The 25,117-nt window shown below is 41.7% G+C and overlaps 1 protein-coding gene across 2 annotated transcripts in view; it reads right to left on the bottom strand.

The window, feature by feature from the left end:
* The window catches only part of POLR3B (RNA polymerase III subunit B), a 103,353-nt gene that overhangs the window by 14,524 nt on the left and 63,712 nt on the right, over window positions 1–25,117 (bottom strand). For both annotated transcript variants that reach the window (XM_075602231.1, XM_075602229.1), the window contains 6 exons: window positions 24,152–24,250; window positions 23,927–24,054; window positions 13,761–13,970; window positions 9,742–9,900; window positions 8,779–8,896; window positions 6,989–7,131 (listed from right to left, as the gene is read on the bottom strand). In XM_075602231.1, coding sequence (XP_075458346.1) covers window positions 6,989–7,131; window positions 8,779–8,896; window positions 9,742–9,900; window positions 13,761–13,970; window positions 23,927–24,054; window positions 24,152–24,250 — 857 coding nt within the window. The remainder of the gene's footprint in view (window positions 1–6,988; window positions 7,132–8,778; window positions 8,897–9,741; window positions 9,901–13,760; window positions 13,971–23,926; window positions 24,055–24,151; window positions 24,251–25,117) is intronic.

Raw genomic sequence — 25,117 nt, 5'->3', positions numbered from 1 at the left:
ACCTTACAAAACTCCCGCACTGCACCATTACTAAACAATGACCAGGGGAACTTCACAAAATACACATTGCAGAATATATATCGACGGCTTAAACACTGCATTTCGTTTGCACTATTTGGAAACAGAATTGTAATTTTTATTCCACGCCATAAAATGCTAACCAACCCAATTCTTTCAAGCTTGTCCTAGAAGGTCAGCGGGTCACTGGATGTGTTGGTGAACTAAATATTTGCTTTGCTTCTAAATGAGCATTTAATATGGAATTCATATATTTAACTTAGCATAACAAAACCCTGGGGGATGAAAAGCAAGCACATCTTTTCTAGCTTCACTTTCTGTCCGCTGGATTTTAACATGTGCATATTTACATAAAGCAACATTTTTGGTAACGGCTGTTACCAATGTTGTTTGCATTCAAAGCCGTTTAAATAAGCGACATCTTTCCTGCCCAACAGGTTTACGATTTCCATCGCTGTGCAACAGGTTTTGTAGAAATGCACGGAAAACAAAGAGCATTTCCTTCTAAGTAAATGAAAAAATGCAAAATGTGATATTAGAGTGTGACTCTGCCCTGTAATGTAAAAACGTACATTTTTACAACTGGGCCTTCCAAACGTGAAGAGGAAAAACACTAAAAATCCAGGCTATTCAACAAGTTCTTCATTTGTGTTTTATTAACACAATGCAGCTCAACCCTGTTATACCGCGATCCGTTGTAACGCGAATCCGCTTATAACGCGATGCAAGCGTGGCTCCCAATTTTATTTTCATTTTATTATTTATGAATACTTTACAACACGATTATTGGTATCTTAAATACTTTATTGTACAATGCATACAATTGTACATTATTTCTAACGCGATCCGCTTATAACGCAATGTGATTCTTTGGACCCCAAGCTCAGCGTTATAAGGGGGGTTGAGCTGTATTAACCACATTGCTAAAAGTTATTTTTCTAACCAGCCTTTCTCTGCTCTCTGCCCCGATACATGCATTCCCGTTTCTATGCAGTAGCACTGTAAACACATTGACTTGTACGAAAACACGTGCATTTTTCTCTTGCAAGTTATGATGAAGCACATATGATATAATCCTCAAGCAGACCTACAACACACACTTCAATATTTTCCTGAATACATCGATGACCTGTAATATTCTCATTTTTTATTTAATTGTACCTTAAATCGCACAAGCTGCATAATTATAACCTTTAGCATTCTTAACAAGAATCGGCAGAAAGGAGCGGATACATCTCCAACATGAAACAGAAGGAAGTTGGAATCACTGCAGAAAGCATGTAAAGGGGCTTACAAGAAAAGGTATTCTTGCAGACTCTAGTAAGGAGGGTGAGGGGGAATCTGCTGCTTTTCAGTAAATGTGTCCACATTTTGCAGCCTTTTTAAAGATGTACATAAGTTTCTAATGCGTAATGAGCAGTCTGTTTCCTAAACACCAAGATTTCTGCTTCAATATTTCCTCTTACACAAGTCGCAGAAGAAAGAGGCTGGGCTTCTTTGATGTAAAGAAAGCAATATATCACTGTTCTTTAAGAACATTTCTCAGTCTGTCATGTGAAAACGGATTATCACCTCCAACAAAGATCCCCAGATCACAGGGCTAAGCATTAAAAACAGAGCGGTGCTAGGAAAGGGTTAGAAAGCAATGCATTTGAACAGAACATGGCTTGAATGGGCAACAAATAAAATACTTGTTATAAGTTGAATTTGAAGGAAGTGCAATCTTATACTTGGGAATATTAATACAAAACATTGCCTCATTAGGCAGCTAAAGGATACTTTCATATGAATAAACTGCTGCCCAAAGACCACGAAAACGGGTCGCTGGAATGCTACATCGTAAAAATAAGAGCAAATAATTACTTTAAAACCCAGTTAAACGGAGACATCCAACTAAATGAACATGCTGCACCATATAATGCTGCCGAGCATCAGCATTCAGCTACAAAACATTTTACATCCTTTGAAATTATTTTCCATTCTTTCAGCCGCTGTACCTTTTTTTTTGAGTGTGGTACACAGCAGCAATTTATTGATGAATAATGAACGTTACCTGCTCCTGAGTGCAGCGCGCTGACTTTATAGCACTCCAGTATAACACATGCTGCCATTCAAGTAAAAGATCTAGCCAGTGAAGCATTTTTTTTTTTAAAACTTGTTTTAAAATTAATTTATATCAAAATTGACGTGGATAAGATTTAAAGAGTGACAGATGTGAAACATTCTCTTGCTAGGGCCAAAGACCCAAGTCCCATCGGAAATGGACGATGCAATATAGTTTGATGGATGCTTATACAACTGCAATCATCTCTAGGTTGCAACAATGAGGGTGTAAATTGTAAATACACGTCTCTGAAATCAATACATTGCAGTAGGGGGGCTCAACTCCAGTCCTCAAGACACCCCAACACGTCAGATTTTCAGAATATCCCTGCTTCAGCACAGGTGGCTCAAACAAAGACCTGTGCTGTAATCTGGAATATCCTGAAAAACCTGACCTGTTTGGGGGAGAGGGGATTGAGACTGGAGTTGAGCCCCCCTGCATTACAGAAATAAAATATTTCACAATAAAGCGTCTCATGCGCAGTATTGTGGCTTCAAGGAATTAGTCATTTTCTTAGGGGTCATTAGCTTCCAGGTTTTTCTCTCTGAAGTTCGTGTTTTTAGGGAGCAGAAGGCACTGTTCGCCCGTCAGGTGCTGATAGCAGGCCCTACTGTACCTACTGTATGGTCAAGCAAGAGGGAATCAGAACAGATCCATCAAATAAGCATTAAAGGTACACTGAAGGAAGGACTGGTATTCCCCCCAATAACCGTATGCAACGTTGATATATTTTCGGTGTCATTTTCAGGTACGTATCCTTGAGAAACATTAACACTTGCACTGTATAATTCATCTCCCATCCAAGGGCAATATTTGTGTAATAGGTCTTTTATTACTGATCTGTCTGGTTGTTTCAGCTTTCTCAGATTGACCCTTTACAACCTCTCTATTCAGGACCACACTGCCCACTTGCATTTCAGCGGCTAGGCGATACTCTGGGCCCGACCCCTTCCTTTTTTTCTGCCCAGCAATTTTAAGAGAGACCTATATGGTTGTCACAATAATAAAAAAATCTCAAAATCTATCATTCTCCCCAAATTTGCAAAAACAACAAAATGTAAAAGTCAAGCCTGATTTACCATTTAAAAGTCAAGTCTTCCAAAGCATTGGTCTAACAGAGAAAAACGCCAGGGCAATTATGTACATGTAAAAATGATCATTTATTTAGTATATAGAAAGTTGTATGTATATCTTTATTTATATAGCGCCATTAATGTACACAGCGCTTCACAGCAGTAATACACGTGACAACCATATAAATAACAAATAATACAAACAACACATAATGGGAAGAAGTTCTTCAGACATAAAAGTGACATTTAGGAAAGGGAGCCCTGAGGAGCTTACAATCTAATTGGCAAGTAGGAGGAACATAGAGACAGTAAGAGGGCGTTCTGGCAAGTGCGTCTACAAGGGGCCAAGGCTTATGTATGAGGTGTAATGTATCAGCCACGGAGCTACTCATATGCGTTGTTAAGGAGGTGTGCTTTAAAATGGGTTTTAAAAGTGGCTCGAGAGGGTGCTAGTCAGATATTGAGGGGGTTGTGATCTGCAGCTTTTATTTCACCACCATCTTAATTCAAAGGAGTCTAAACCTTCACCCAGACACTAGCAAATAAAACTGGGCCTGTTGGATTGTTGGCATGTTCACCTCTTTCGTTTTTAATCTGTCGATAATAAATTGAAATGTGGTGTTTCGTACAATTAGAGCAGTATTGCGGGGAGTGGTATTAACTCTGCAATGATTTGTAGGCTTATACTGCTAACTCGTAGCCTGCAGCTTACTCAGAGTTTATTCCACCAGGCGCACTACTATTTATTCATCTGGTGCATCTCTCTATAGCAGGGTAATAACTCTGCTCTGTTTGGCAATTATTAACCCCTGATGACACACTTATCATTGTGTGTTAGTTATATATTGGGGCTCAATTGCTGGGATATATTTCTGCCCTCTGGGTTGGCTATTTACTATACCAATCTTACCATCAGGTCTTTGTAGTGCTGCTTAGATTTAGGCTTACTATTGGCTGCACCATCAGCCATTCTACCTTCTTCTCTGAGGTCTTCCATTCTGGTGACCTTATCTGACCACCACATTGAATGTTGTGTGACCCGGCTACCTATCTACATCGAGTTATTTACATCTACCGGGCCACATTTGCTTTTGTTTGTGACGTTTTTTTCGACACTATTGTCCATTTCTCTCCTTGCTACTTACTCTGGTATTATTTCCACCAGTACTAGTAAGCAGTCTAGTGGTAGCGACGCCTAAACGCTGTATATATTTTTTCATCGCTGTCTCTATTTAGTTACAGTCATATGTTTTATGTAACCCCTCAATTAATAAAGCGATTCATTTATTTCCCATTTGATGGTGTGGAACAAAGTGGATTCCTATTTTTTGCTTTTATTGCAGGGAGTCGAGCAATTTCTCCCAACTTCTAGGTTAGAATTCCAGTATCCAGGACTGTCTGCATCTTTTATTTAACACTATTAAAAAATGAAATGAAACCAACACTACTGATTTAAATGATTTTTGTTCCTGAAAAAATGGAACCTACCCCAAATTGTTGCTGAAAGCTTTGTTTAATAATAGCAGACATTTCCCATCGTGATCTTTCACTCTTTTACTTACAGTGTGGTTGGTAAATGCATTAATCCTACAATAATGGAGGAACGGTGGCTTGGAGGGGGCCCTAGCTTGGTACTAGCACCATTTCCCCAACTACATTGCATTATTGTAGATACCGAGTAATTGTTCGTCAAAACTATTTCACATGGGAAGGTAAAAATTATTATTAAACAAGATTAAAAAAAACAACAAAAATAAAAAATAACAGGCGACAGGGAAGTAGTGGAGTAATAGGTGATAGGGAAATAGTGAAGTGACAGGGAAGTAGTGGAGTAATAGGCGAGAGGGAAGTAGTGCAGTAATAGGGGAGAGGGAAGTAGTGGCGTAATAGGCGAGAGGGAAGTAGTGGAGTAATAGGCGATAGGGAAGTAGTGGAGTAATAGGCGAGAGGGAAGCAGTGGAGTAATAGGCGAGAGGGAAGTAGTGGCGTAATAGGCGAGAGTGAAGTAGTGGAGTAATAGGCGATAGGGAAGTAGTGGAGTAATAGGCGAGAGGGAAGTAGTGGAGTAATAGGCGACAGGGAAGTAGTGGAGTAATAGGTGATAGGGAAATAGTGAAGTGACAGGGAAGTAGTGGAGTAATAGGCGAGAGGGAAGTAGTGGAGTAATAGGCGAGAGGGAAGTAGTGGAGTAATAGGCGAGAGGGAAGTAGTGGAGTAATAGGGGAGAGGGAAGTAGTGCAGTAATAGGGGAGAGGGAAGTAGTGGCGTAATAGGCGAGAGGGAAGTAGTGGAGTAATAGGCGAGAGGGAAGTAGTGGAGTAATAGGCGATAGGGAAGTAGTGGAGTAATAGGCGAGAGGGAAGCAGTGGAGTAATAGCCGAGAGGGAAGTAGTGGCGTAATAGGCGAGAGTGAAGTAGTGGAGTAATAGGCGATAGGGAAGTAGTGGAGTAATAGGCGAGAGGGAAGTAGTGGAGTAATAGGCGACAGGGAAGTAGTGGAGTAATAGGTGATAGGGAAATAGTGAAGTGACAGGGAAGTAGTGGAGTAATAGGCGAGAGGGAAGTAGTGGAGTAATAGGCGAGAGGGAAGTAGTGGAGTAATAGGGGAGAGGGAAGTAGTGCAGTAATAGGGGAGAGGGAAGTAGTGCAGTAATAGGGGAGAGGGAAGTAGTGGCGTAATAGGCGAGAGGGAAGTAGTGGAGTAATAGGCGATAGGGAAGCAGTGGAGTAATAGGCGAGAGGGAAGTAGTGGCGTAATAGGCGAGAGTGAAGTAGTGGAGTAATAGGCGATAGGGAAGTAGTGGAGTAATAGGCGAGAGGGAAGTAGTGGAGTAATAGGCGACAGGGAAGTAGTGGAGTAATAGGCGACAGGGAAGTAGTGGAGTAATAGGCGACAGGGAAGTAGTGGAGTAATAGGCGAGAGGGAAGTAGTGGAGTAATAGGCGAGAGGGAAGTAGTGGAGTAATAGGCGAGAGGGAAGTAGTGGAGTAATAGGCGAGAGGGAAGTAGTGGAGTAATAGGCGAGAGGGAAGTAGTGGAGTAATAGGCGAGAGGGAAGTAGTGGAGTAATAGGCGAGAGGGAAGTAGTGGAGTAATAGGCGAGAGGGAAGTAGTGGAGTAATAGGCGAGAGGGAAGTAGTGGAGTAATAGGCGAGAGGGAAGTAGTGGAGTAATAGGCGAGAGGGAAGTAGTGGAGTAATAGGCGACAGGGAAGTAGTGGAGTAATAGGCGAGAGGGAAGTAGTGGAGTAATAGGCGAGAGGGAAGTAGTGGAGTAATAGGCGACAGGGAAGTAGTGGAGTAATCGGTGAGAGGAAAGTAGTGGAGTAATCGGTGAGAGGAAAGTAGTGGAGTAATAGGCGAGAGGGAAGTAGTGGAGTAATAGGCGAGAGGGAAGTAGTGGAGTAATCGGTGAGAGGAAAGTAGTGGAGTAATAGGCGATAGGGAAGTAGTGGAGTAATAGGCGACAGGGAAGTAGTGGAGTAATAGGCGACAGGGAAGTAGTGGAGTAATAGGCGACAGGGAAGTAGTGGAGTAACAGGCGACAGGGAAGTAGTGGAGTAATAGGGGACAGGGAAGCAGTGGAGTAATAAGCGACAGGGAAGTAGTGAAGTAATCGGTGAGAGGAAAGTAGTGGAGTAATAGGCGATAGGGAAGTAGTGGAGTAATAGGCGACAGGGAAGTAGTGGAGTAATAGGCGACAGGGAAGTAGTGGAGTAATAGGCGACAGGGAAGTAGTGGAGTAACAGGCGACAGGGAAGTAGTGGAGTAATAGGGGACAGGGAATCCAGTACCTTTTTGTCCATGTCGACTGCTGAATTTATCACCAATTTCTGGCCGCCTGGTTTGCCGCAGAAGAATTTTAATGAGAAATGCATCGTCTGCATTTGAAGAAATCATAACTTTTTCAATGTACGACTCGGTGGATCCTTTGTAACTGATGAAATAATTCATTCGTTAGTGGGATTTGATTTTCTCATTTCTGGATAGGTCACTTCTCTAAACAATCACTCAAATTTAGCACTGTATTGGCATTACAAATATTAAAAAATAAAATAAAACATATACATATTTTTTCAGCCCTCATACTTAGGACCCAATGCTGTTAGCTGTGCAGCACAAGGCAAAATACCAGGAGACTGACACCACAGGCGTTCCTCCATATACAGAATTGCACTGTAACAGAATTAATAAATTGGGGAAGAAATTCGATATACAGAATGTTAAACTCAAATTTACGGAATTTTTCATCTCTAAACCAGGGGTGCGCAAACTTTTTAGTCTGGCCCCCCCCTGCCTGCTCCCCCCCACTGCTCGCGCCCCCCTGCCTGTTTCTCTCTTACCTTTTGTCCGGTGTCATCTGACGGCAACGCGGCATCATGAGACTCTGCCGGAGACCAGGTAAGACGCCGAAAACCAGGTAAATTAGGTATACGGAGGCCTCGCGCGCTCACCTGGCATTTAAATGTTGTGGGGAACAGCGTGGGGCCTCTGCAAGCGCCACGCTCCCCCCAGAAAATGTCACGCCCCCCTGCTCTAAACGATACATTTGGGAGGGGTGTCCTTGTGCACTTCACACAGCTCTTGGTCACCTGTGTGCACTTTTCATATTGAGCTGGTTTCCCCATGCTCTTTATTTTGACAATTATTATTATTATATCAAACAATTATCTATTTCCCAATAAATATGTGCTTAAAAAAAAAAAAAAATTTAAAAAAAAAGGTTTGCTGCATTTGTAAGTGTGATTTTATTATGTCTCGAGGGTGAATTTCTTTTTCCATGGGAACGTATCTAAAATTAAATAATGAAAGTCGATGGGGAAATAGGGTTTGATATCCAGAATATCACTTTATAGACAACTTTTCAGGAACGTATCTGTTCCATATAATCAAGGGATTCCTGTACTGTATATGTTCCTCTGCCTAGGGTAGGGGTGCTCAACTCCAGTCCCCCCCCCCCCAAACAGGTCAGGTTTTCAGGATATCCCAGCTTCAGCACAGGTGGCTCAATCAGTCCCTGCTTCAGCACAGGTGGTGCAGTCTTTGACTGAGCCACTGATTGAACCACCTGTGCTGAAGATGGGATATCCTGAAAACCTGGCCTGTTGGGGGGTCTTGAGGGCTGGAGTTGTGTACCCCTGGCCTTGCGCACAGCCCCCAGAGAGAAGCAGGACCGGGAGACCTAGGATGCAGTGTTATGAAGCAGTCATTTTTAAAGAGACTCCATGAAGCTTTTCCCCCATAAGGCTTGAATTAGGGAGCGAAGGATAATGATAAAGTAAAGGCAAACAGGATGATACTATTTCCTGCATGAAGTAAACAATAACGTAACTACATTCCATATAGCGCTTTTCTCCCAATGGACTCAGAGCGCTTCACAATTACAGTATTGCATGTCCTGCCCAGATCAGCTTACACTCTATGACTTTGAAGCCTGAGGCACAGCGAGATAAAGTGACTTGCCCAAGGTCACAAGGAGTTGACACCGGGAACTGAACCAAGTTTCCTTCCCGTCGTTGTTTCCAGACTCACTGTCTTTACTCGCTGAGCCACTTAAGCAGACTGCAGCTTCAACATCACTTACGTTATTGGTACGTCTTTAAACTGTGGTTGCTGAGGCTGACTACTCCCCTCTAGAGGCGTCTGTGTGACGGTCGGCATGGACTTGTTAACAAGCACTTGCTTGTTTTCTACTTTTTCCCCTAAAGAGAGAAAACAAATCAACATGGTAAAGTTATGAAATACTTAATTTGTGTGTTTAAACAGCTAACCTTAACAGTCATTTATACATGTAAATCCTGGGGAGGGCCTGTAAACTGCAGGATTAGTGTCACGGTTTATTGTTTTTAACCCATGTTATCCTTACTGCCCGTTTGGTTAACACGGTGGAAAATGCACAAAGACCCTAGGCCAGGAGAGGCCAACTCCAGTCCTCAAGGGTCACCAACAGAACAGGTATTTAAGGATATCACTGCTTCAGCACAGGTGACTCAGTCAATGACTGAGTGAGCCACCTGTGCTGAAGCAGGGATATCCTGAAAACCTGACCTGTTGTGGCCCTTCAGGACTGGCGTTCGCCACCCCTGCCCATGGCAGCTCCCCGAACATCATCCCAGCAATTGGTTAATGTTGACCCTAAAAAAAAAGACTGCAGCTTCACATTGAGAATTGCACCATCATTCCTGAATACAACAATGTAGAAAATTCAATTTTTAATTTTTTTTTTTTTTTTAACCCTTCATGTCCTTCTAGCCCGTTTGGTTGACAGTGGGAAATGTATAAAAAAGACCGCAGGCATTTTCCCCAACAAAAGTACTATTTAACATTTTCCTACCATGTTGAAGAATTTTTCTCTTGGTCTAACATCACAATTTTCAAATAAATCTAGTTTTTATCAGTTCAATTACAGCTACTAGAATCCTGTGACCGGTTACATGAATAGAATTGTTGGCCGTAACCAATTAAAAATGAAGGAACTCCACTTTGACCCAGCGAGCGCTCACACACAAGCTGTTGGTTTGATTTGTAATATTATAATTCTATTTACCTGGTGAGCATATGCCATCAGCATCTAGGATTTCATGCCTCCAAATCTGTTTGCGCGTTGTTGCGTCCAACATGGGTCCCATCACCTTATCAAATGTTTGATTGCTATAACGCTTCAGCGTACATTTGGCATTTTTGTACACTAGGCACCTTCCGAATCCTAGATTTAAAAAATAGTTAGATATTGGCGGATGCCTACTTGTGACGAATGAAATAATACCACATTATATACGACAGGCAGCATCATTAATTAAAGAGCAACTTTCAGAAGTGGGTTCAGTTGTCTGTAGTAAATGGAAAGGAAACACACAGGAGTATGGTATGTGTGTTATCCTACCTGCACCACAGCAGACTGAAATAGTGACCCTCTAATAACTCTAATAAACTATTATTGATGTCAGAGACCAGTAAGTGCCCATTTGTCTGTCTACTAAGGCTTTTGTTTAGTGCGCGAGTCAAGTCTTGCTCAACACCTCATGATATTGCACAGAAGGTGGGAATAGTATTCCATACCTTCTATGCAATATCATATATACATACACCACAAGTTTCAGACAACGATTGTTTTCACAAGCCTACCAAGTACATCTAAAAATGCAGTAAAGTAGTCAACGTGATATAAAAGTAACAAAGAATGAGTGGCAGTGATAAGACGGCAAATGGGTAAAATATTTATACACACACACACACAAAGGTTTGAAAGCAACTAATAAAAAAAATAACGTAGCAAGACTGATCCAAAATAAAAATAAACACACACACACACACACACACACACACACACACACACACACACACACACACACACACACACACACACACACACACACTAGATTGAATCCCTTAAATGCACGCTGGCAATTGGTTAAAGCTGACCCAAAAGTGGACTGTACCTTCAAATTGAGAAAAAGCACCACCATTCCTGTATCAAAGGGTAGACCAATGGTTGTTAAATAATCATTTTTAAAGCTGCAGACCAAGCAATATCTTATGTGGTTTTTTTTTTATAAATCAGTTCTGTACTATGAGAAAATACTTAGTATTTTTTTTAAACAACTCAATTACATTTTTAATTATAATGCAATAAGCATTTTTTGTTTCTATAGCAACCATTTACTTAGTCACATCCCCTTCTTCTTCTGAGACAGGCTCTGGCACACCCATTTTTGAGCCCTGCCCTCTCTCTAACAGTGCACCAATTGTATCTAGTGACTGCCTAGTCACCTGATCTTCCCCACAGAACTTTGCATATTAGGTCCTCATCTGCTGCAAACAGCCATTTAGTGAACCCGAGCCGAATCTTCGCTGATCGATTGGCAACTTAGCTAGTTACTTATTGTGTGGATTGTATTGATGCACATATTAAAGGGGAAGGGGGGGACAGGAGGGAAGCAGGGGGGGGGGGCGGACTGGAGGGGAGAACCCGACTGCTTGGCCTACTGCTTTAAGTAACACTAGCATGAAGCCGTAGCATGCCAGGCATCTTCTTTAGTTCAACTCTGTAATAATAAATAGCACAGTAACAAGATTATAAAAATGCTTCATTAAATTTTGTGAGAAAGCACTGAAGTAGCCTTGGGATACAATCCTCTGAACTCTTCAAATTCAAAACGTTGTAACATCTCCGTCTGACTTGTGCTAGTTACATTACGTCAATGTGCCACATGTATGTAAAATGACACTGCAGGAGAAGGCAGAAATGCGTTCCTACTCGAAAGGTTCGAACCGCTCCGGCAGGGAAGGGGCTTCCAGACTGCTGGCCAGTATAACGAGGAATAAGCCTGGACACTCGGTGCCACCTTCAATTCATGTCATTGAATGGACAGGCCACTTCATCGTTATTGTTCCTTAATACGGAGCACAGGGTCCAGAAAGGAGAATAAAGGACGAATTTAGACTAAGCACTTGTATTTGGGTCTTCTATGCCTAATGAACTGGTGTACAAAGGGGAAACGCACAAGGAGAAGACACAAAGCTTCTATTAAAGCTTAATATTAAATATTGTGTTTTTAACACTTTCTGCACAGGAAGGACAAGCAACAATTTGCAAAGCAATGCTCTGCATGCACTTTTAGTCCCCAAGGATAGTTAGGTAGCATCTGAGCAGTAGAGAAAGGACTACAGAAAATAAAATAAATCCTATTCCAGAAGAATTCTACTTAATGACCTGCAGATGCAGGATTTCCATTTTCTTACGTATGCCCCTATTCTAGAAGGGAAGAAAACACTCCTATTTAGTCCCGGTTGTATTGACACAGTCAAAAAAGAAGTAAATGAGGAACAGCAGACAGTAATGTCAAAGATACATGTCTGGGAATACTATTAAGGGTGCCTGGCAACGGGCACTGCCGTCCTGGCTAATAGAAGAATAAAGAGAGATGTGTATAATATGTCTGCTGTGAAAAGAAGAGAAGGTAAAAAAATAAATGTTTCTAGCCACTGAAGCAGATTTTTTCCCCCTCCCCCCCACTAATGACTTTTCGTCTGAAAATCTTACCTAAAAAAAATAATTCGCCTGATCTAGTTATTAAAGGTAAGTAGGGCCCCGCTTCTTGGCGCTCTGCCAATTCCCAGAAGGTGGCCGCCATGTCTGCGCATGCGCTGAAGGGGACTGCAGAGGTCGCATATGCACAGAAGGGGGAGCGGACGAGTTCGCGCATGCGCAGAAGGGGGACAGCAGAGTCTGTGCATGTGCAGAAGGAGGACAGCAGAGTCTGTGCATGTGCAGAAGGAGGAGAGCAGAGTCTGTGCATGCGCAGAAGGGGGACAGCAGTGTCTGTGCATGCGCAGAAGGGGGACAGCAGAGTCTGTGCATGCACAGAAGGGGGACAGCAGAGTCTGTGCATGCACAGAAGGGGGACAGCAGAGTCTGTGCATGTGCAGAAGGGGGACAGCAGAGTCTGTGCATGCGCAGAAGGGGGACAGCAGAGTCTGTGCATGTGCAGAAGGGGGACAGCAGAGTCTGTGCATGTGCAAAAGGAGGACAGCAGAGTCTGTGCATGCGCAGAAGGGATAGGAAAGACGAAAATCACCGGTGGACATAGCAAATGCCATATTCTGCTTTTCGGTGATTTTTGCTTTCTGGCGGCGGCCTAGTACGGGACCCGCCGTATGAGCGGGACCCTACTGTACAGGCGAATGACATTGCACATAAATAAATGGCACACATATTTATGTGATAGGATATACAGACTGCAGAAGTGACTTAAAGCAGCAATAGTACTCCCCTCCCCCCTACCCTTTTTTAATTTTTTTTTCTTATTTTGATATATAAAGCACAGGTATGTGACAATGTATAATTAATTCTACATGGACGCCCTCTAACTTTGGGCTGCAGTTAGTGAAATGCTGCAGCTGATATGTAACATTATATCACCAAGCAGAACACATTGTTACAGCTTTCTGAGCAGTAGACATTCTGCTGTTTCGAACACAACAGATCTGTTTGTGATATTTTGGGGCAGAGCTCAAAAAAGGTGTGTGTCAGAGCCCGTTTCAAAAGAAGTGGATAGGACTTTCTAAAAATAGTTGCTGTAGCAACCAAACAATGGTAAGTACATATTAAAAAAAAATAAAAAAAATCAATAAAACTGGCATTAGGAGTAAAAATACATAAATGCACACAGTATTATCTAATATTACAGAACTGATTAAAAAAAAAAAACACAAAAAAAAAAAAAAAAGAAGAAGATTTTGCACATTTGCTCCTTTAAAAAATGTCTACGTAATATCTGGTGTAACGTCACATTAGATGCACAATACAACAGTAAAGCTGCTGCTGTGTACATATTTCCAAAATAAAAATGGCAGATATATATATAGATACAGAATATCTATATATAAACCTCAGCGTTCAAAAAATAATTTATTAGTAAAGTATTGTATTGAAATGCTCTGCATCACTAAAAGCTACAACGATTTGTTAAACTAAATTAATTTGTTTTAACTAAAGAATACAATGGAATTTGCTAATCTGATCAAGTTGTCCTGAAACAACATGAAATGCGTTGGTCATCTTACCTCTGTCCAAGGAGGCCTTATTTAATACAAGAGCATCTTCAATGTCATAGCCACTATAGCTCATAACTGCAACAGTAGCATTTTGTCCAGCTGGTAGTTTCTCAAACTCAATCAGTTCGATGGTTCTTGTTTTAACCATCGGCTTCTGTGGGTATCCTAACAGGTACATGAGGGTATCAATTCGGTTCCTCTGATTGTACCCAATGGTCCCTAAAATAAAATAAACGTTTGTTAAAAAGTCACTGGAGCAGCATTAAAGACAAATCAAAAACAGTCCTTTTATCTATATATAACGATCACAACCCAAGCTTATATATAAATGAAATTCAAACCACATTGTACGGTTTTTGAGGTGAGGCTCCAGCAGTTGCCTTCAGTAGAAAACGACAAAACCAGACATGCAGATGTAATTGATCAACCACTGAACAAAATAATAAAAATATTTTAGAATAGGTTTCATGTCTTAACAGGACAGATGTTTTTTTTTATAGTTATGCATCCAATCATCCCACAACATGGTCTTTAAGTTCCAGATACACTTTATTGCTCTATAAAATTACAAAGATTGCGAGACTACAAAGGTCCCGTCACCTGAATCTGAAGAAGGAACGACCCGGTCTTGAAAGCCCAATATCCAACGTCTTAGTTTACTACTATAAAAGACTTCGGTCTTGTCCAAAGCCAATGAGCACTAGAACTCTATACCACAAGTTTCAGACAACGATTATTTTCACAAGGCTACCAAGTACATCTAAAAATGCAGTAAAGTAGTCAATGTGATATTAAGTAACAAAGAATGAATGGCAGTGATAAGAGGGTTAATGGGTTAAATGTACACACACACACACACACACACACACACACCTTTGTATAGGTTTGAAAGCAACTAATAAAAAAATAAAACGTAGCAAGACTAATCAAAAATACAAATAACGCTCATTAATTACGTTTTATTTCAATTTCAGGGTACCCCATTACCACGTTTATTTTCTCTCCCCACACGCCTCCCTCTATAAGCTCTTCACCCCTCATCGATCACCTGCCGGATGAACGTCCCAATAATCTTTCATATTTGTGTTCTTAATGCCTTTAAAAGTGCAGAGTTGGAGATCGAATCAAAAGCTTTTTTCTCTCGCAATCTACGAATCGTAAGAGGAGTGCGAGATCATAATCATTATTTCAGGAAACCGTTTCTTGTACGGCTTGGATGTGATGCATTGTATTGGATCGACTGTGAAATCCCGCGTGTTCTCTAAGCCGTCTGTTTCAGCCTGTTAGCAAGTATCTTCATAAAAATCTAGTGTTAAGTAAGAAAGTGATTGGAAGTAGACTGATTTGTCTGTACTTCTTGAGGGCTTGGTCTTTTTTTTTTTTTTTTTGTCGATGAGGATAAACTATGGCAGCGGTGCGCAGACTGGGGGGCGCGAGATTCGCGTCAGGGTTTATAGAGGCCCCGCGCGCTTCCCGAAGGCACTTATATGAAGATCCGGGGAAGCGTCGAAGGTCTCTGTAAACTGCGCTCACCTTGCTGCTGTAGACGCGTTGCCATGGCAACGTGGCGTTAAATGACGCCGGAGGCAAGGTAAGAGGTATGGAGGGGGGGCGCGCAGAGAGGGGAGCAGCCGGCAGGGGGGCGCAGGGGAAAAAAAAGATTGCGCTCCCCTTAACTATGGCACTGCTCCTCCATTGTTGTGTGAAATTTTCCTGTTGTATTTCTCCAGCTTCTTTCAAGATGTCAGTCGTAATTCCATCTTTACCCGGGGCCTTCTTATTCCTCATAGATTTGATTGCTTTTGCCACTTCTTCTGGGAAAACACATGGCAGGAAGGGTAGTGTGTGTCACCCATCGCGCACACACAGATACACTGAATGCTCACTTTATCAAGAAAGATTATACTGTACGACACCGTCCTCATCGGAGATTCTCACCCTCTTATCACCTGCCTCTTCCACACACAATATACAAAACCAAAAGAAGAACACCCCAGCGGCTTGCAAGCACCACGTAGAACCACCCAACCTCCTCTTCACCACTCTACTTGGCATTTGTGCAATTTGTCCACTCTTCCCTTCCTTCTAGAAGCAGCTTGAGCAAACTCCTCCATGGTATACCTATTGTATTGTTCTATACAAATCTTGCAAAAATGTATAATATTCCTGTATATTTTGTATCATTGCAGGAAATGTTGATGCCTTATATGGATTAAAGTGTGCATTATATGTATGCGCAAACTCACAAAGAAATATAAATGCACGCCCAAATTTTTGGGGGGGAGTTTGTAAACATTGTCAATTCAGACATGGGAGGTATTTCAGTCCACGGTGCCTTACGGTTTGTTAAAAGCAGCAATCCTGATTCATTTTTAAAAAATATAGTTAAAGGATTGAAGCAGGGGGTCTCCGGAGCTAAACTTCATTCATTTCAGCTCAGTGTACCCCCTGCTTCCTGAGATAGCTTACCTCCGTAGGGTGTGTAGGTAGCAGCTCCTGCTGGGCCATCAAAAAGGCAGATTTACATCTCCCGTGTCATGCAGGTGAACAGGAAACCATGATGTCATCCCTTGCGGGTTCCTACTGGTCCACGTCACTGGGACATTTAAACTCAACCCCTGACCTTACACCTGCTATACAGACCAAAGTTTCTGAATGCCTCTCTGGAATATCATCCTGGATGGCCCTCCGCCGACTGAAACTTAACATGGCAAAAACAGAGCTCCTCATACTTCCTCCCAAACCTGGCCCTACTACCTCCTTCCACATTACTGTTGGAACTACGATCATTCACCCAGTAGCCCAAGCACGCTGCCTAGGGGTCACACTCTATTCCTCTCTCTCATTCTCCTCTCGCATTCAAAATGTTTCTAAAACCTGCCGCTTTTTCCTCCGCAATATAACAAAGATACGCCCTTTCCTCTGTTGCTCGACTGCTAAAACTCTGACTCAGGCCCTCATTCTCTCCCGTCTCGATTACTGTAACTTCCTGCTGTCCGGCCTTCCTGCCTCTCACCTGTCTCCCCTACAATCTATCCTAAACGCCGCTGCCAGCATCACTCTCCTCTTTCCTAATTCTGTCTCAGCATCTCCCCTCCTGAAATCCCTCTCCTGGCTTCCGGTCAAATCCCGCATCTCACACTCAATTATCCTCACTTTTAAAGCTTTACACTCTTCTTCCCCTCCTTACATCTCAGCCCTAATTTCTCGCTATGCACCATCCCGACTCTTGCGTTCTTCTCAAAGACGTCTTCTTTCTAACCCCTTCGTATCTAAAGCTCTCTCCCGCCTTCAACCTTTCTCACTTCCTGCCCCGCACCTCTGGAATGCCTTCCCCTCAATACCCGACTAGCACCCTCTCTATCTACCTTTACGACCCACCTTAAGACACATTTGCTTAAAGAAGCATATGAATAGCACTGGATAATCCTGCACACGATACATAAAGCTTGGCCCCCTGCAAACGCACTTACTAGAATTCCCTCCTACTGTCTCTATATGTTCCCCTACCTACCAATTAGATGGTAAGCTCCTCGGAGCAGGGACTCCTCTTCCTTAATGTTACTTTTATGTCTGAAGCACTTATTCCCATGACCTGTTATTTATATTATTTGTTATTTATATGATTACAACATGTATTACTACTGTGAAGCGCTATGTACATTTATGGCGCTATATAAATAAAGACATACAATATAATACAACTCGCTGACCTGCTACCGGCACCCTCTATGAAGGTATTCATCTCGGTAAACAGAAGGTCCCCAGAGCTGAAAATAACGTGATTCACCTCCGGAGATGACCTTCTGTTCCACCACTAGAAGTTCCTTGGAAGTGTGAAGAACACTCCCTCCAATGACCAGGAGACAGACCTTCCTAGGAGCTGATTGATGCCAGAAAGTACCATCAGGAACAAGACCAATGGTTGCCAATCTTCTTACGAGTATATGCAATATATAGTAAGCAATATATTTGTGATGCTAAGGACCAATGCACACAAAAACTTACACACATCACCATACGTTTATATTCTCATGGAACAATGGACTGGCAAAATAACTACCTCATGACCAATGTCAGTTTGGGAAACACATTAGATCAAGCATGTACCCAATGGATTAAGTACCTGTTATCTGAAGAACATCAAAATATACTTTAGTGAAAAGGTATGGATGGCGAATGAAGAATTTCAGCCATAGGTAGTTGGAGCGTTACCTGGCAAAGTGAGGGAGGGGAATCAAACTTATAACATAACCTTTGCTACAGCTCCTTAAAAATAGAATCCACCGAGCAATTAATGTTGACCGTGAAACAGGTCAACACTACAATTAATCTTGCCATGAACATCCATATAGGCAGACAAGCCAGACATTGTACAATATGTATGAAAAATGATGAAATTCACAAACATTTAATCTACAGTACACTATACTATGGTACTTGAGTTAGCACAAGTGTCTCAAATAAAAACCAAAACTTCTCCCATCGTCTCGTGATCTCACAATCCCTCATTTATCCCACCCAAAAAATAAAATCTATCTCCATCTCTATCTCTATCTATCTCTATCTAGACACACATCTTAAATTATGGTGGGTGAAAAAGGCAACAAAATTCCTCCACCGTTAACATATAGCCAATAAAGAATATCACTTGTGAGCACATTCACGTCTTAGGCTGCGTCCATGGTACCTCAGACCACGCGGACGCGTCCGCACGCTGAGCAAACAGACTGCCTTAAGGCAGTGTTCGCGTACATGAGGCGTGCGGGCGCGGAGGCAGGAGGGGATGCACGATGCATCAGTTAAAACGGATTTCTCGCGCGACAGGGTGGTCACGTGAGCGGTTCGCCCCATGAGGGCAAACCAGCTCCGTGACGTCACTTGGAACGCCCTCCCCCCCCCACCCACGGGCCGAGTACTATGGCCAGGGAAAGCACCCGCTTTCCCTCAGCACGTCTCTGCATGGGCTGCGGCACTATGTCTGCAGCCTTAGACAGGTCTGCAACCCTGCTTTTCACCATTATCACCTAGCATACAGTGCTTCCATTGCAGCAAAGGATTCTGGGAAATTATATGCAGTTTGAGCTGCAAACTGTAACAATAGATAAATCAATACAACAGTGTTCCAGCACTCAATGACTCTTTAGAAAAATGTCAAACAAGGAATATGCCAAAATGAAAATGTAATATGAAGACAAAAATATATAATAACTTGGAATAATGTCCCAAATGCGGGCAATAAAAATGGACCCTAAATAAAGGGGTGGGGGGGAAACATTCCCTGGCAGCAGAAGACAAAGAGAGAACTATCGTTTTTGCTTCACAGACCACGGACTTTACAGCTTGACTATATATTTTTTGCGCAGCAGCTTACAACCTCTTGCTGGATCTGGACATTATTTACTGAGCCTGTGCTTTTTTTCATTTATTTGGGTATTTTCCTTGTTTTGGGTTTTGCATAGTCTGTTGGGGACGCAGGGTCTAGGGAAGCACCTTTGGTCCTTCTGGACCTGAGGGAACGAGCCTGAGGAAGGGGTCTTCTCCCCGAAACATTGCACCCCTAATTACTCTCTATTTTGTTCTCCCCTTACCCCCACCTTTTCCCATTGTGGTTTTCCTTGTCCTTTTCCCCCTTCCCCTACGTTTTCCCCGCACTACTTTATTTAGGGTCCATTTTTAATTGCCCGCATTTGACACATTGTTCCAAGTTATTATAAATTTTTGTCTTCATATTAAATTTTCATTTTGGCATATTCCTTGTTTGACAGTTTTCTAAAGCGTCAGTGAGTGCTGGATCACTTTGTTGTATTGATAATGTTTTAGGAGGAATTAGGGTCCTCCATTGTTCCTTTGGCACCCTGCAAATAGTCTATTTGTTACTTTCTCAGAGTGCTGTCTATCGCTATTGTTCTCTAACAATAGATAATGTTACCGTAGTAGTATCAGGATACATTGTAGCTGCTGAATTACACGAACTGAAGGATTGATGTCAAACTGAAAGGCAGCCATTTAGTGAACCTGGGTAGCACGTTCTTTGCTGATCGATCACGGGAGAACCAATCAATTGGCAGCTTAGGTAATTCGTTTTCAATAAAGGTAATCAAAGGCTGCATATATTAAAACAATATATATATTTTTTAAACAGCTTGGATTACCTCTTTAAAACTTCATTTTGAGGCCATAAAACAGTTATATACCATTTGGAATTCAGATATGTATGATCTATTCATAAACTCCATGCGTCTGGTGCCAACTGTAAATGAGGTTTTTATCTGTCTGCTTATTCTTTAGTCAGGTGTTTTGTAATAACAAAACAGAAACAAAGGCCCTTTTTTTTATTGCTTAAGATATCCAGCAGCCTTTGTATCCCAAGCATCAGCAGTAACGTCAGCAGGATTGTATCCAAGGAGCTAAATGTGCAGGACCCAGGGTCAGAGCAGCTGAATACACCAACCTCAGGAAACACAGACAATGAATTGCAAATGACACTCAAAACAAAAACGAGGAGAGAGAGAAGGGGAGAAAAAAAAAAAACATTCACACAGAACACTACAAAAGAACTCTACAGATACTGAATTGGCTTTCTGTACACACTGATCCTGTGTGACTGTGTGTGGCAAGAAACTAAACGTTTTAAAGCAAAGAGGCCCAAAACGCCCGGCAGAAATTGAAGTGACCCGTCTTCCTTATTGCGGCGAGAATATACAAACATCGTCTTTGTTATGGGAGCCGCACGATCCACAGCCCTTTGCTGCAGCGCGGGTCATACGAAGACAACAAAAAAAACACCTTCTTAAAATTCCTTTTTAATCCACTATTTCTCTTGATTGAAAGTCAAGGGTAAGTAGTGCACAGTAAAATGGAAGGTACTTGTTTAGCCCTTGCACTGCTAAAGCCTAGTGAGGCTCGATGGGCCACCGTGGTTGAGCTCATAAAATGTAAAATAATGTTGCTTTCAATTAGGTTGCGTTAAATTGACTCAAGTTTATAGAAGGTTATAAATCCGATCACTGCCACAAGACTGGCTCAAATTTTCCAGGAACCGTTTCCAGATGCATCGCCACCTTCCGGACTCTTTATAGAGACCTGTGGACACGGCCTTGCTCATAGCCTAGTTGGATACAGTTTTCTATGGGCTTTGTGTTCCATGCACAGTCTGACCCAGCCAAGTGAATAAGCAAAAAAGGTGCACCAAGGTTTAGCACCGTTCAGTAAATCTGGCCTTGTATTTTGTACTCCCACCTGCTGAAATGTCTGTAAAAATAATCACCTTTTTTTTGTATGCCAACATATTTCACAGTGGGAGGGACGACGATAATATTGCATGGAAAGCCATACATACATACATACATACAAACTATATATACATATATACATATACACAGTGGTCGACAAATCACCAAAAAATCTACTCGGCACACAAAAAAATCTACTCGCCACCTAGTACCAAACGTGTGCTGCTTGGGCCAATAGGAGCTCGCCACGATGTTAAATCCACTCGCCTGGGGCGAGCAAATGTATAGGTTTGTCAAACACTGCATATACATATATACATACATATATATATATATACATAGTAATATTTACAGTTGCTTTATGCTTTACTGTGGAGGGTTTTTGTCACTTTTTTTTACCCACCATAACCTTAATGACAGTGGTGATTACCTAGTCTAGTCTCAAACCTGCTAGCCATTAAGACCAGCCTCACACTGATGATACCCATCAAGGTTGAAACATGTATGTGAGTGGGTCTAATGGCTTTGCATCTCATCCCAGCCTCTGTTTAAAAGCTGTGTTTAAAACAGCATGCATTGGCTTGAGGATTGGCTTGTGTAATACGAGCTTGAGACAAAAGGTGGCACTGAGTGCTCATTTGCATGTCATTTCCCAGAATCCCTTGCTGCAGTGGAAGTGCTGTATGCTGGGTGACAATGGGGAAAGACAGGGTTGCAGACCTGTCTAAGACATGCAAATGAGCATACAGTAATATTTACAGTTGCTTTATGCTTTACTGTGGAGGGTTTTTGTCACTTTTTTTACCCACCATAACCTTAATGACAGTGGTGATTACCTAGTCTAGTCTCAAACCTGCTAGCCATTAAGACCAGCCTCACACTGATGATACCCATCAAGGTTGAAACATGTATGTGAGTGGGTCTAATGGCTTTGCATCTCATCCCAGCCTCTGTTTAAAAGCTGTGTTTAAAACAGCATGCATTGGCTTGAGGATTGGCTTGTGTAATACGAGCTTGAGACAAAAGGTGGCACTGAGTGCTCATTTGCATGTCATTTCCCAGAATCCCTTGCTGCAGTGGAAGTGCTGTATGCTGGGTGACAATGGGGAAAGACAGGGTTGCAGACCTGTCTAAGACATGCAAATGAGCATACAGTAATATTTACAGTTGCTTTATGCTTTACTGTGGAGGGTTTTTGTCACTTTTTTTACCCACCATAACCTTAATGACAGTGGTGATTACCTAGTCTAGTCTCAAACCTGCTAGCCATTAAGACCAGCCTCACACTGATGATACCCATCAAGGTTGAAACATGTATGTGAGTGGGTCTAATGGCTTTGCATCTCATCCCAGCCTCTGTTTAAAAGCTGTGTTTAAAACAGCATGCATTGGCTTGAGGATTGGCTTGTGTAATACGAGCTTGAGACAAAAGGTGGCACTGAGTGCTCATTTGCATGTCATTTCCCAGAATCCCTTGCTGCAGTGGAAGTGCTGTATGCTGGGTGACAATGGGGAAAGACAGGGTTGCAGACCTGTCTAAGACATGCAAATGAGCATACAGTAATATTTACAGTTGCTTTATGCTTTACTGTGGAGGGTTTTTGTCACTTTTTTTACCCACCATAACCTTAATGACAGTGGTGATTACCTAGTCTAGTCTCAAACCTGCTAGTCATTAAGACCAGCCCATTAAGACCAGCCTCACACTGATGATACCCATCAAGGTTGAAACATGTATGTGAGTGGGTCTAATGGCTTTGCATCTCATCCCAGCCTCTGTTTAAAAGCTGTGTTTAAAACAGCATGCATTGGCTTGAGGATTGGCTTGTGTAATACGAGCTTGAGACAAAAGGTGGCACTGAGTGCTCATTTGCATGTCATTTCCCAGAATCCCTTGCTGTAGTGGAAGTGCTGTATGCTGGGTGACAATGGGGAAAGACAGGGTTGCAGACCTGTCTAAGACATGCAAATGAGCATACAGTAATATTTACAGTTGCTATATATATATACATATACATATATATATATACACATATACATACATATATATATATATATATATATATATATATATAGTGTTTGACAAATCACCCAAAAATCTACTCGCCAACTAGTACCACACGTGTGCTGCTTGGGTCAATAGGAGCTCGCCACGATGCTAAATCCACTCGCCCGGGGCGTGCAAATGTATAGGTTTGTCAAACACTGTATATATATATATCTATATATATATATATATATCTATATATATATATATATATATAGATATATATATACATACACATACAGTACATACATATACACACACATACACATAGATATACATATATACACACACACATTGAGAAACAGGCAACAGGAAGGAGGTCCCTGACCCATGGAGCATACAATCTAGAAGAAGGGGAATGAAGACAAGGAATAGTGTGCATTTCTTAGCCAGGGTTTGGCTATAACATCATGACTCTTGCGATATGCGATTCTAGAATGAAAGCTACATAAAGAAAGGAGTTGTGTTGGATAGATTTCCTCAGGAACTATAGGAATATATGTATGGTAGGGAAGAGTCTGGTGCGTGGTAGAGAATTCCAGAGTTGGGATGCAGCACGGGAAAATATTCTTTATTTACTTTTGGTACAATGTAACACTACTCCCGCAGCATTTGCTTATCCAACCACTTTAAAATCTATAAGAAGGAACCAATAGATCTCACTTTTTACGTTTTTCCAAGAGTAAAAAATAATATTTACGTCAACATTACTGAAAGATAAAGCATGGACATGGCATGCATTGCAAACTGCGTCTGAAAAATATGTGCATGATTTAAACAAAGTGGACATGATGGATCACCCGTTATGAGATCATGCTTTTTCAGAGAGTTATTACAACTTGCACAACAATAAAAATACATTAGGTCATTGAAAATAATAGAAGAACTCTTACCCATAGCTTGTTTACCCATAGCACACTGGTATGTGTTTCTGGGGGACTGGTTATGATGTGGATATGGAATGAGCCCAGCGCAGACACCGAGCAGTGTGAAAGGTTCAATTTCCAAGTGTGTGGTTTGCCTAAAAACACAAGCAAAGTGTTAAAGCAAGTACATCCAACATGCAATACAATTGTGTCTGGGGAGGCATTCTGCAGAGGTAGACGCATTTCACTTACTTTGTTACAGTATGTTCATACAGTGAAATGGTGCAATCATTCTCTTCATTGACATCCAAATATTCTACTAGACTTTCATGAAGAAAATCGTCAAAGTTCCTGCAAATATTCAATGAAAAAGAAAAAAAATCAACACTTTCCCCCTCCCATTTGTGTACATTGACATAAATTACAGCCTTCAACATTATGGTGCATTTAAACCCCTACCATAGTTGTCAAATGAACAACCATCTGCTTTTTGCCAGACTGCAATGTCCTTCCATATCTGTCCTTTCTATATTAAAAAAAAAAATGCTTACGCAAGAGTATTAACTTATACAGAATTACTGCCACTTTTGCTGGTGAGCAGATTGTACAGTTTCACTGCACTGAAACCTATCCTTTATACCAGTGAGATTTCCTTTTCTCGGACCTCAATGGTTACACGTTATGAGTTTGTGGTGGAAAGTCCCAAATCCTTGTTTTTATGCCTCAATGTAATAGTCTTCTCTATGTCTCTATTTCACCCAGTGCCCTATTTAATATGTTGTGGAGCCGTTACCGATGTCGGGGAAGCTCCGGCCTCCATTCACCAGCTGCCTGTGATTAAAACGGTGGCTCTATTCTAAACCTATGGCGATTTAACAAAGGACGGGAAACTCTGCGTGCACAGTTAAAGATATGGCGTGACGCACAATGCCTTGTACATAATGTATAACCCTGTTCACTTAATGTAACTATGTATTTGTAACCATAACTCTGTGCCCCGGACATACTTGAAAACTAGAGGTAACTCTCAATGTAATCACTGGTAAAACATTTGATAAATAAAGAAATACTTGATGTATGGCCTAACTACCGTTCTTACACAGGGGAACGTTTGTCTGGTCCTACTGCTTACATTTCTTTGTGAGCGTGATCAAGGCCAACATTTTTTTCTCTTCATGGTTTCCTTTTTGTTAACCAAATGCAAAACTGCAACATTAT

The sequence above is a fragment of the Ascaphus truei genome, chromosome 5 (assembly GCF_040206685.1).
Source record: "Ascaphus truei isolate aAscTru1 chromosome 5, aAscTru1.hap1, whole genome shotgun sequence".
In the NCBI taxonomy this organism is placed as follows: Eukaryota; Metazoa; Chordata; class Amphibia; order Anura; family Ascaphidae; genus Ascaphus; species Ascaphus truei.
This window is presented reverse-complemented; position numbering and strand designations above follow the sequence as displayed.